General features: G+C 46.7%; 2 protein-coding genes across 2 annotated transcripts in view; one reads left to right on the top strand and one right to left on the bottom strand.

Moving 5' to 3' along the window:
* The window catches only part of LOC116840405 (protein cueball), a 79,134-nt gene that overhangs the window by 39,830 nt on the left and 26,399 nt on the right, over positions 1-12,905 (bottom strand). The window lies entirely within an intron of this gene.
* LOC116840419 (forkhead box protein D3-like) lies at positions 7,411-12,889 on the top strand. The gene has a single exon (XM_032807093.1). The coding sequence runs from the start codon at positions 8,667-8,669 to the stop codon at positions 9,762-9,764; it is 1,098 nt and encodes a 365-aa protein (XP_032662984.1). The 5' UTR covers positions 7,411-8,666; the 3' UTR covers positions 9,765-12,889.

Genomic DNA, 12,905 nt, shown 5'->3' with positions numbered 1-12,905 from the left:
TCGCGGAGATCAAGAGTAATCTTCTACCTCCCCTTTCTGGAAGTAAATGTAATGAATAAAATATAATAAAATAGTTGTCGTATAGTGTTACACAACGTCAACTGTCTAGGGAAAGTCGGAAATATTCGAATCGATCGTAAAAGTAACGTTTGACACAATTCTCGTGACGGATACATAAAAATAATTGAAAAATAACTTGTTCGTGTTAGTGAAGCAGAATGAACGGAGAGCAAAACGCGAGGCTTTTGCGCGTAAGGTGACACAGCGGCAAGGGTGCGGAAAGCTTCGGCACTGGACTGGAGAAAGAGAAAATCAACCCACATGTGCTCGTACGTACTCGAAAACGAAAAGTACTTTCGGTGGCTGGCCGAGAGACGGGCGAGGAAACTATAAAATGCACCCCGACGGAGAGCGCCCTTCTCGGCCAAATGCAACTCTGAAAAGCCACGAGAAATGTTTGTAATTGGGATCGTTGGCCCGTCTACTCTCCCTACGTGCTCGAGAGAGCGTGGCCCCTTTTTGCTCGAGTGCCGTGTGCGTCCACGAACGCTTTTACGCTGCGCGCCGGTTATATTTCGTTAGAACACGCGATACGTTTTACCGGCTGACTCGCGAAGACACAGTATGATCTCGGAATCCGATTTCGTGGATTCGGACGAGTTTCTCTCGCTGGGTAAGTCTGTGAACGCGGCTGGCTTGCTGAACAACCCTAGAGCTTACGGTAATTTGCATCCCAGACAGATTATGACCGATAATAACCGACAGTGTTGGGAATTAGTCTATTAATATATTTTTTGGGCTAAAATAATGGGCAAAACAGTAATCAAAATTTAATCAATCGTCATTTTAATCGTCATAATTTTATATGATAATTTTATATACGATGACTGATTAATTTTCATTGTTTGGAGATTTACCGATTATTTTAGTAAACAAATTTTAATAAATTAATGCCCAACTCTGTCGCTACTGTTACTTTGATCAATCTAATAATTACAGTTAATTATATAAATCGATGAAATTATTTGTGATTTTATATATGACGATTCATCAATCAAGATCAAACTTTGATGTGATTGATTATATGCTGATTAACGATTAATTCAATTTTCTATATAACAATTGCTTAGTTTTAGTGATTGATTTGCTGATCCTTTTAGTTAAAGAAAATTTTTATCGATTAATGCCCAATATGAAGTACCTATACATGTAATCGACAAACTTGTCAATTTCGAATTTGGAAGTTTCCTAATCTCGAGTCGAAGCCAATAAATTTGCAATTTGGAAAATTGCTACCACATAGATGCCCACAAAATGATTCTCTTTGAGAATATTGACAATATTGATAATATACTGACAATAAATCGCAATTCTTCAATAAATTGATTGATTCAGAAGATTGAATAATGACTGATTCAGAAAATTGTTGAAAACGCACGACAAAAAATAAACCTCAAAAGCGGCCGTATAAGTATAATCCTAAATTTTCGCTCGTCATTTTCTACAGATGTGACCGGCGAAGTCGCAAAAATCGTGCGACGAGGCGTTTCACAAGGAGATAGGCGCGGTAATGAAGTGTCGCGACGAAAAACCCGCGATCCCTAGTAATTCGTCCATCAAGTATTTCCCACTTACATAATGACGACGACATCGTTAGCGTCGCACGCCAACGATGTGTCTATCAATATTTCATAAGTCTCGCAAAAGCGAGTCGAGTGTTTACCGCGTCCTGGCGAATCCTCGATCTCGTTCGCCGGTTAGGCCGTAAGTGTGTTCCCCGCCGGCAAATTTGCATTGAATTGAATTTCAGATTCGGATCGCGGCTTCACCGCAAAATCGGGCCGTCGGGGGGGGTTCCTCTCCGGACCCCTGCCCGTCTTTCTTCAATCTGCGCGAAATCGAATAAGACAATATACGGAGTGAGCTGCGTAATAACTCGACTAACCCGATCGTGCTAAGGCAATGAACGAACATTTGTTCGTTCGAATAGCCCGAGACCAATGCAGTCTTCAGTCGAGTGTTGTCGTGTAATCTCTAGCTAATACTTCATTAATGTTACACGCAAAAAAATTTTAGTTGGTGCAATCAAATAGGAACCAACTGAAAATTAGGTGATCAGAAGCGATATCTCTGTTATGAAAAACTAATAGTTCTGTTGTCGGGATCGAAAATATTCGTCTGAACATTCAACGATATTAGAACTCGGTTGAGGCAACTAAGAACAATTGACTATACAGAAGCTTCATAAAGGAGTTTTACTGTTCCTACAGTCGAGTTTTCGTCTGATCTCTGAGCAACCGAAAATTCGGTTGCACCAACAGAATTGTTTTTTCCGTGTAGACGTGACGCCACGGCGTAATGAGTCTAAGTCCAATAACTGTTCGTGTATGGAGCTCGCCATGTGTCATGCGGACAATTCGATCGCAACAAGGCGGATGGTCGGTTTACCGTCTTTGAACCGCATAGGTAAATGGCTGTTTTCTCTCTTTCTCTTTCTCGCTCTCTCTCTCTCTTTCTCTCTCTCTCTCTCTTTCTCTCGACGTGTGTTGCAGCAGAACGGCGAGTACAGGGTGGGTGGACATCTCGGCGACACAGAAGTGGCGGACGGGGTGGAGAAGGACCAGCCGAGGCTTTCGACCAAGAGAAGTAGCAGTAGAAGGAGGGAGGTGGAGATGCAAGCGGAAGATGAGGAAGGGGAGAGACTCCCCGAAGCGGGAAAACGACGTCTTGGAAAAGGTGCAAAGCCGACAGTATTCTTTGTAGCGGGGGGATATTCGCCTTGTGCCACCAAGACCTCTTCGCACTTCTTTACCTTTCCGCACCACCCCTACTTTGTTCTCCCCCTCCCTGAGGCATTCGACTTCCTTGAACGGTGCCTCCTACGCTCTTTCGGCGACGACGACCACTACTAACATCATCGTCACCATCGCCACGACAACCACCACCATTTCTTCGACTACGAGCGGCTAGTAGTAGCGGCGGCTTACTTCTCCGCCCATACTGGATCCCTCGCTCGACTGAAGGCTCTTTCGGCACGGGATATTTACCAACATCCAAGATGGCGGTATAATCTCGCCGGCTTCGTGAGAAGGACCGACGCCGCCGTCATCGTCGACGACAACGACCACCACCACTACTACGACTACCACGACGTCGACGAGTTATCCGCATCGCGGTGCGGTCCCTTTCCGCCGGTAAACACTCGCTCTTTCGCCGCTCGCACTCCTCCACGATTCTTAGTGACTTCGCGTACTCGTCGTCTTCTTCTTCTTCTCTTTCAAAGTCCCTTTGTGGGCTTTGTGCTGCTCCACGTCATACTTGGGTCACCGCAAAGCGGCGGCTGGCTGCGGCTGCGTTCGTATTTCTCGCGACGCGCCGCTCTCTCTTTCTCTCTCTTGCCAAAGAGAGGCAGAGAGAGAGAAAATCGCGAATTTTAGGTCGCACTGCGGTATATGCGCGACTGGCAAGATGCGTCAGCGCTTCCTTAAATCCGCGAGTCTCTTTGCGATGCGCGAAAGGCGTGTCACGCGAATTCGCTCTGAAGAATTCGTATTTGCAACCACAAAGTAGAAACTTTGTATATATCGCGCTCAATACCAAGCAAGGCTTTTATATGAAGTGTTCGATACTCCCTTTGGAAGACTGGTCAAATCGAATCAATGATTCTGTCGAATCTAACAGCAGCAGCAGGACAGCGAATGAGTTTCCTCCGTTGTTCGTAGTTTCGTAGCCGCGAGTATAAAGTCGACACCCGATCGCGGTTCGCCCCGGAATTTACAGAAGATTTCGTCTGAGGGGAGTGTGAAGAGGACGGGGAAGAAATCAGGGGGTAAATACGAGAACGGCGAGAGTCCAGGGTAAGAAGCAATCGAATCGAATGGTGGAACTCTCGGAATCCGCAATCCGCCGCGAAGTGAATGGCGAACCTCGAAGAGTTCTATACCGGCTCTGCGCGTTTCCCTTTCCCACTGTCCGTCCCATCCTGCCGTCGGTCTTAACCTAACCAGAACTTGAGATTAAGGCGGTAATCGCTGAATCGGCAAGGGAGACAGAAAGGCAGAGCTTTTACGACACCTTGCCGCTACGATATTCGCGCGCCGCAAATGAAGAAGACGCCCGAATTGCCCGACGCGCGAAAATATTTTCACTAGCTCGCCGAGTTTTGTTTCTTTGCACTGTAAGATGCAATCGTTACTTCCAACTCGGGCCACCAATAGATAATACATGCTACTGTTTTATTGTACAAATTAATAAAAAAAAGAAATCTGTTTGAAATAACAAATCTGCTTGCAATAAAACTGCGAATTACATTGCGAAACGTTGGCGTTCGCGATCCCAATTCCGTGATATTTCTTTTCTAATCTCTCTCTTTTTACGTTTCTTTCATCGATTTGGAACATGGTTGCCTTATTCCCCTCCCTCCATTCTCTGCGAGAACGTCGAGGTGTCAATTTATCTCATGAGTTATAAGTTTGGAAGTGAAGCGTCAAAGTGCAAATAAATTGCCATATTTTAAAAGGTGGCATAGTCACCAATCCTGAGAAATTGAGTTTTCGCCAGATTCTCCATCTACCAGCGAAAACACAATTTTTTTAAGCAAAAGGTTGTAATCCACCGTTTTATATTGCATAAAAACGAAGAAGTATGAAATGACATTTGAAAAGGAACAAAGAGTCTCGGACTACAAATCTATTGATATAAGAACGACAAGTTCAAAACAAGCTTGTATACTTTGGTCGCGACGGTAAACCGCGTTCTACGTAAACATCCCCCACTATCAACGTCGCTACTTTCTTTCTTTCATTACTTTCTAGACTAGTTTAGATTTTGTGTATATTGCCATTATTTATACAATTCTTCATATTTACTTTTCATGAGATGATAAAAGTACCAAATAACAAGAATAATGATGAAAATGTGGTTGTAATTTTCAAAAGGGATCGTAGTTCATCACTTTTGAAAATTTATTACATCAACTAGTGAGCATAAACAATCGTGAAATTTCCACAGATAATTACGGCCCCCTTGTTTAGAAAAAAAAAATTTTTTGCATTTTAGCAATGCAGGGTTTTCAGACGGTTTCTCGTGTTCTTCTAAAACAATTAGGATAGATGGGCTATATATCCTTTTAGAAATGTGGCGATTCAGATAGAATCGTACACGCGACAATACCGAGCGCGAGACTCTCGAATAATAATAATAATGATAATGACAATAATAATAATAATCCTCGCTCTCGAGCATTGCGCTCGTTGCGAGACTTCAGGGATGCAGCGACACAATATGCGACATTAACATTAGCACGAGCGATATTGAAATCCGGTGCGCGAAGAGCGTGACAAAGAAGCGGAAGCGTGCGAGAGCGCAGCAGGCCCGGTAGTTGGCGAAGAGTTTCGTCCGTATGTGGAGTAAGTGCAATAATACCAGATTATTGGCACCGCAAAGCCATGCGTACGGGTAAACACAATATTCGCTCTCGGCTCGGTTCTGTGAACCGATAGTGCGCCCAGGTAGACTCGCATCCGTATCTATATATCGCGGTTCTGCCGTTTCCGCGTCTCTCTCTCTCTCTCTCTCTCTCTCTCTCTCTCTCTCTCTCTCTCTCTCTCATCCTGTCTCCCGCAGCGCGGACGGACGTCCCGTCGCCTACCTCCGCTTCTCTTGCTCTCTCGCTTGTACATTGGTCGTCGCGAATACCTCGACGTGCGCCAAATATCAAATTGAGACAAAGAGCAATAGATGACCGAGCAAAATTGTATCTTTAACGCTGCGTGACTACTAATCGGCTGAGCTTTCCGTCTCTCCTTGATACCTCAACAAATATTTATTTATGGCTTACAGAATATATTCACGACAAGACGTGTGCGGTACGTGAGAAGAAGTCATCAACGCTCAGCAGAAACCGACACTGATTTTGACACGTGTCAATCGGCATCGGTATTTATGCACGATGAGTCTGACTCGATTGGAGTACTTATTTAGCAAATTTTAAGGCATTTGTGACGCCCACTGTACATTCGCGTGCTTCTCGCGCTCGTCCCTCACCCCTCGCGTGATCTCCCTCCTGTTCATCCCTCTTCTCGCTCTCACCTCCGTCCTCTCCCTCTCTCCCTCTCTCTCTCTATGTACCGCTCTAGCGTAATACAGATTCTATTTGAGCCGCCTCAGGGAAGTTAACTTGTGATGCGTGCAGCTCGTCTCGCTCTGTTGGCGATTCTACGGATCTAGTCGTTGGTTGCGGCACTCCCACGATGAAAATGCGACGCGATAATGGCGCTTAGTTATTTCCTTAACCTTTGCGTCGCGTCGCGGCGTGTTGCTTTTTTTCGGATTATCAATAAGAAAAAAAAAGGCGGAGATACAAGCCCCTTTGTCGCGATGTTTAATGTTGGCGAGTGAATTGAAAATAACTCTATAATGTTCTGAATCGTGATTTTAGTTCGACGGCGAAGGCCTCTGCGAAGAATTACAATTGAATTTGTACTCTGACACGTAAGATGAAGACAGCTTTCGAATTGAAACGACTGGAAGCACAAGACTACGCTCGTGAATCAAGTTACTCGGGGTAGAGTAGTATAGTGCGTCGAGTCGAACGAGCAAGTAGAATAATATCGTGTAAGCGCGGACATGCGAAAATATTTCGAGCTGCATTCTCTTGAGCTGCATCTTTCGGCAATTGTCGTATCTCGAACGATATACACGGCAATGACGATCAGACATTAACAAATTCAGATTGCGTCCTTTTTCTTGATACTTTATAAAATATGCACGTTGACACACGAGGATCGCGTTTATATTGATCACATCGAATAAAACGCGGAAAATATTTTTTGGTCGCGGTGTTTGCAACAAAAAATCGTGAGAGAAGAAAAAAGGGAGACGCGACCTCGTCACAAAATTGGTATCCGCGAGCGATCGCTCGCACGAAGGTCGTCGGCGAAAACGCTTCACAGATTCGCGTTCGCGGCTCGCGCTCCTCCACCTTCATCGCGCCGCTCAAAGCAAATCAGCCCCCGGAGTGTTACAATTTCGCCCTCCCTACCCCCCCGGATCCCCGCCTCGAAAGTCCCTTTAACTATCCCGCTATTTTCCTAACTCCCATCCTAACCCCCTCCGGGGCTTTCTCCTCGTCACCACGTAGCCGCTCCTCCACCCTCGCCAGCCAGCCAGGGTGGAAACGCGTCGGTCCGAGCTCGGCGACGGTGGGGTAGCTTCGTCAAAACGGGGCGCGAGAACGTGGGGGTTGAAATACCCGCCCATTGGTCCGCCCACGTAGGACCGGAGCGGTCGCTTTCGAATCAATTCGAGCCTCGATCTCACCCCGTAGACGATCCTACGCTCGCGATCGCGCATCCTCCGCCGTCGTCGTCGTCCGCGGCCTCGCGCTCTTCCCGTGCTGATCGTCTTAACCTCGAAAACGCGGCCCTACCACCGCCTTCTCCGTTCGCCAAGTTCAAGAGCGAGAAACATTCGGGAGGAAGCCTCACGAGGACGTCGCGAATGACTTGTTCTCGGACTTCTCGTGTAAATCAACGCAATCGAGTTCTGAAGGACGATTTTATCCGAATCGAGGCCGTCGAGGGTTCGCTCTCTGCGACGAAGAGGACCATACGACTGGTCGTGTGACAGCAAGATCATTTTTGCAGCGAGTGAGTCGACGGAAGCAGAAGACACTGTGCGAGGCGAATCTCGAAGACTCATTTCGTTCGGATTAAGAAAAGCTCGTCAGGAAAGTGTCCGTTTCTTTCTGACAGAAAGGAAGACGTCGGTCGATTTTGTGAGATCCGATCTGGAGAAGGCCGATCGATCGGATTTCGCTTAGGCGTCGCTGGAGGAAGGTGCACGATGGAACGTGTCCTCGTAGGCGAATCGCGAGAGGCATCCTTGACGGTGCGCCGGGCTGACGCGTGCGACGCAGTTTAAGGCCGCGCGAGTTGGTGCAAGACGCGAAGAAGCAGGGGAGAACGCGAGAAAAATCCCGTTATCGTTGTGGAAACAAACTATTAGCGTAAGATAGCACGTTCGTCAAGCGGATAGAGCAGGCGTGTGACAGTCGCCGCGCTGAAGCACACCGGAACAGAAGTTACTCGCGTGTCTTCGTCGACGACGGACGGATGACTTGCAGACGACATTTTTACCGCTCGTGACGGCAGTTGTCAAACCAAGAAGTAAGGGAAGAGCGTAGTTGTGAGATCGTTTTTTGTAACGGAACGCGCTCGTCGCGAGGAGGAACAGCAGCTCTTGGTACTCCCTGGAGAAATCTCGCGGACGTTTGACATAGATCTAGAATCTCGTCATGTTTTAACAACCGGAATTTTTGTTGAGCAAAGAATGTTTCGCGAGTGAAAGCAATTCGAGACGCGCTGTAATTCATCTGGAGCTCGCAATACAGAGTATTTTTCATCAAAAATCCGGTCCTCCGTGCAGAAGCGATGCATGTTTGCAATTAGAATCTTGGGAATTCTCTTAAAAAAAAATAATAGATTTTCGCCGGATAAACGTAAAGGCGAAAGAAAAGGGAGAGAAAGAGAGAAAACACCTGCACCTGCGACGGTACTTGACGGAGGATGAAAGCGAGCGGTAGCCTCGAAGGATCGGTCGCGGGACCGTCGGCGAAATAGACGGTATCTCGGAAGCGGAGCCCTTACGCTCATGAGGCGATCACGATGGAGCCACGTGCGATGATGATGTCGAACCTGTCGTGCGACGGCTGCGCGGACAGCGACCGGGACTCCGACAGCAGCAGCATGATCGTGGACCCGGTGAGTCTCGACAAGAACGATCTGTCGCCGTCGCAGTCGTCGTCGAGCCCGGTGATACCGAGCTCCCCGGTGCCGACGCCGACCCCGACGCCGACACCGCCGGCGAGAAGTCGGGGCAGTAGCGGCAGTAGCCGCTCCAAGAAGACATACTCGATGATGTCGGCGTCAAGTCAGCAGAAATCCGGCGGTTCCAGCCAGCCGTCCTCCGGATACGGCTCGGACAAGATGTCGTCGTCCTTGATAAAGCCACCGTACTCGTACATCGCGCTGATCACGATGGCGATCTTGCAGTCGCCGCAGAAGAAACTGACGCTCAGCGGCATCTGCGAGTTCATCATGTCGCGCTTTCCCTATTATCACGACAAGTTCCCTGCCTGGCAGAACTCCATCAGGCACAACTTGTCGCTCAACGACTGCTTCATCAAAATCCCCCGCGAGCCCGGCAACCCCGGCAAGGGCAACTACTGGACCTTGGACCCACTCGCGGAGGACATGTTCGACAACGGTAGCTTCCTGAGACGTAGGAAGAGATACAAGAGACCGCCGCCACATTACGTCCTACGAGATCGAGCGATCATGGCCACTTTCGCCATCTGCGGCGATCGAGGACCATGTCCAGGTGGAGGCAGCGGTCATCCGGGTGCCTTGGCTTATCCCGGCGCCGCTTACTTGTCGCCACCGCCTGGCTTGCCACTGTTGGACTTCTCGCCGTCTACCTTAGAGGCACTGAAGCTCGGCGGCTTCTTGGAGCCGCCGCCGCCGCTCTACAAACCAGTGCCCATCACGGCGCCTCCTATCAGGCAGATTGACCCGAGCTCTGCGAGGGTTCCGACGATACCAGCTAGCCACACGAGCGTCGACAAGAAGCGGAACTTCAGCATAGACGCCCTCATCGGCAAACAGGCGGCTAGCGACCAGAACTGTGGTGCGCTGCTGGATCTCAGCCCGTCGGAGCACAGAGAGATCAGAAGTCAAGCGTCCGCGTTCTCGCCGCTCGTCTAGGAGTTTGGCGATGTTCTCCTCCGGGGCGAAACCGACCGCCAACCGACGGTGACTTACCGAGGCGGGAAGCTGATCATATTGTAGGTCCTCGCGGAATGATCAAAACGTCCACGATTGCTGGAGTTCAACGAGAGCGTAATTAATCGAGAATACGTCAAACGTGTTCGAGCATTTTGTATTGTTGCTGAGTAAACTCAACGTTTGACCGCGTCTTGGGGGCCAGGGACTTTACCCTTTAGATGGACCTGCCAAACAGTAGACATGGAGGTTTCTCCTCGTCGGGGAAAAGAGTGATCGCGTTAAACTACGTTAACGAAAGGTGACTGTATCGAGATCATGTTGGTGAATCGTGCGTCGCTGATCAGACACTCGGCACGGAATACCAGATCGAAGATGCTTAACGATTCCCGACAGAATTTGAGGCAATCGCGCCGCGATGATCGACTCACACCGGAGGTGACGGTAATTGATATGGTCTATCAGTTGTCTTCTGATAAGTTCTGTCCAAATGAACACGACATTTTGATACCATGAATAAGTAGACTCGACAAATTGCTGATATCTTCTTCTTCTTCTCGCAGAACAGAACAATGAGCAGACAAAAATCTGCAATATTTTAAAAAGAGACTTGAAAGAAGGATAATATTTTTGGATTCTTCTTGCAAAACAAAACAATGTGAACAGACAATAATTTATTAAAATATGCAATATTCTAAAGAGATCTGAAAGAAAATAAACATTTTCTTTTTTTGCAGAAAGGAAAAATGAGCAGACAATAATTTATTTTAAAATCTGTGCAATGCTCTACAGAAACTTGAAAGAATATATAGAATAATTTTTGCTGCAAGTTCTTTTTATATAGACCGTAATTTGTTGTGATTATCAAGCGACAACAATTATGTTTACTTCAAAATATTACGTCTGTATTATTTGGACAGGATTTATCCGCAAATCGGGATTGTTACATTCAACACACATCTCGAACAGCATGAATCTTCGAGAACTCGGCGAGATATACTTGCTCCACACGTGTTAGCGGTTCACTTTCACGATAAAATAAATGTTCAGCGATGAGAAGAACATACGCGAGATCGAAGTTCTGGCGTCATCTGTGTTACCTAAAGTTCTAGTTTTCATTCGGTAAGACGAGACACAAGTCGTACTCTGCATAATCGAGCCAAACCTGGCGTAAGATACCAGGTGATCGTTTCCTACCGACTGATCATCAAAATAAATCGCGGAAATTATAAGAAGACGTATGAATCGACTTAATAAGATGTATATCGAAGATAACAGCGCGAATATATATATATATATATATATATATATATATATATATATATACATATACGTATATATATATGTATGTATGTATACGCGCATCACTGTAAAAAGGCGTAGTGCAATAGCGTGTAGTGTTTTATTTAAAGTACGTCGCGGCGCTTCTTAAGACGGACGGTGGAAGTAAATAACTGATCACTTCATTGCGTCAAATATAAAAAATCTAACTCGTTTTTTTAGAAAACTCGAATCTTCGCTGCAGTCATCGTAATAATTCAACGACATCATTACTCGGCAAATCATTACTCTTTGGTAACCGACGAGAGTCACAAGAAAATCGATAGTCTATTCAGATTTGACGGTTCGTTATATTAATGATCCTGATAAATTAGTTATCGTCACTCGCGAGTCCGTTCTCAAGATTCTAACGTAATGTTGACGGCGTCATTGTTCGCGTTATTATTAATTCGTTATTATTATATGACAGTATAACTTGGGTATTTCTACACATCTCGGTGCTGTCCGGGTATCCACACTCGCGCGGGTATTACCCGAGCAAATAATTACGAGTATGCAATGCATTCGTTCGTTATCTGTTATATGTTAAAGAATCAACAACGTAAAGATGTCAAATTGTTTCATGCATTCATTAAATTTGGCAAGTTACTCAAGTTGCAAAATAAAGCTGCCTTCTCTCGGTCCAAGTAGGCGTGAAGACCTCAAGTAAACATATCTGAGTAATGTCCAAAAAGTACAAGTACTTAGGCACGGAAAAAATCTCAGCTTATGCAACTGAATGGGGACCAGACGGGAAGCTCGCTGATGGAAAATAATATCTCTGTCATCATGACTGAAGATATTCCTCCGAATAATTCAGCTATATTAAAACTCGGCTGAAGTAACTGAGAGCAATTGGCTGAGTAGAAACCTCCTACGGGAATCTTTTTGTTCCTGCAACTGAGCTTTTCATCTGGTTCACAGAAAAATTTACGCTGACGGAGTTGCTTATTGGTAAAGCCCGAAAGACTCAGATACCCGGCTGGACGAAATTGACAGCACCGGTTATTACGCACGTGACATTGCGTTGCGCGCGTCGAATTGCTTCGGATGCTGCCCGGGGGTGAGCCTGGAAGAGAAATTGAACAATAATGTACTTCCACTCGCCGAGCGACCCTTTGCGATCAAAGTTCGTCGTGCGAATGAGTTGCCCTCCCCTTACTCTTCCCCGATTTCGTCGTTTCACTTTCGTTGCCCGGAACCGTTCGGTTAGACGAATAGACGGCCGCTTCCACCGCACGGTCGATTAATATCGGCATTGTAAATACGCGTCCCGAGCAAATATATGCGCAGCACTCTGTTATATAGCGGGGAGCACTTTTCTCCGGCGGATTTAATGTAAAAGGCGTCCCGCACTCCCTCGGCCCATTTAGCCGTAAGCGGTCAAGTAGACGTTTGGTGTACATACATCGAAGTAGCGCGATCCCCATGTAATTGTGAATACCTATATCGCATTTTACGGTTTGAGACGCGCACTGCGACGTTCGCGCGACGATGCGACTGCCGTTGACGAGGAAATGTTCGACGACCTTGCACACTTTCTCCCCCCGAAAATGCTTTCAACCTGTCGCGCCGTGCGCCGACGAGCGCAAAGTGAGACAGTTTTCATTTTCCGGCTGACGATGATCGCGCATTTTACGAAAAAACATTACGCAATTACCCGAGGTGTAGTCGGAAAAAATCCCGATTAATTAAAAAGACCGTCTCGGTTTTAAAAGTTTGGAAAATTAAGTCTGTTGAAAGATGAGATTGGATTTTGCAGCAAACTAATGGAATTTGTACGAGGGAAGGGGGGGGGGGGAG

Source organism: Odontomachus brunneus, unplaced genomic scaffold, assembly GCF_010583005.1.
Source record: "Odontomachus brunneus isolate Ranch 3 - 2012 unplaced genomic scaffold, Obru_v1 Obru_scaffold_001, whole genome shotgun sequence".
Classification (NCBI taxonomy): Eukaryota; Metazoa; Arthropoda; class Insecta; order Hymenoptera; family Formicidae; genus Odontomachus; species Odontomachus brunneus.
The sequence above is the reverse complement of the archived record's forward strand: the minus strand, read 5'-3'. Positions and strand labels throughout refer to the sequence as shown.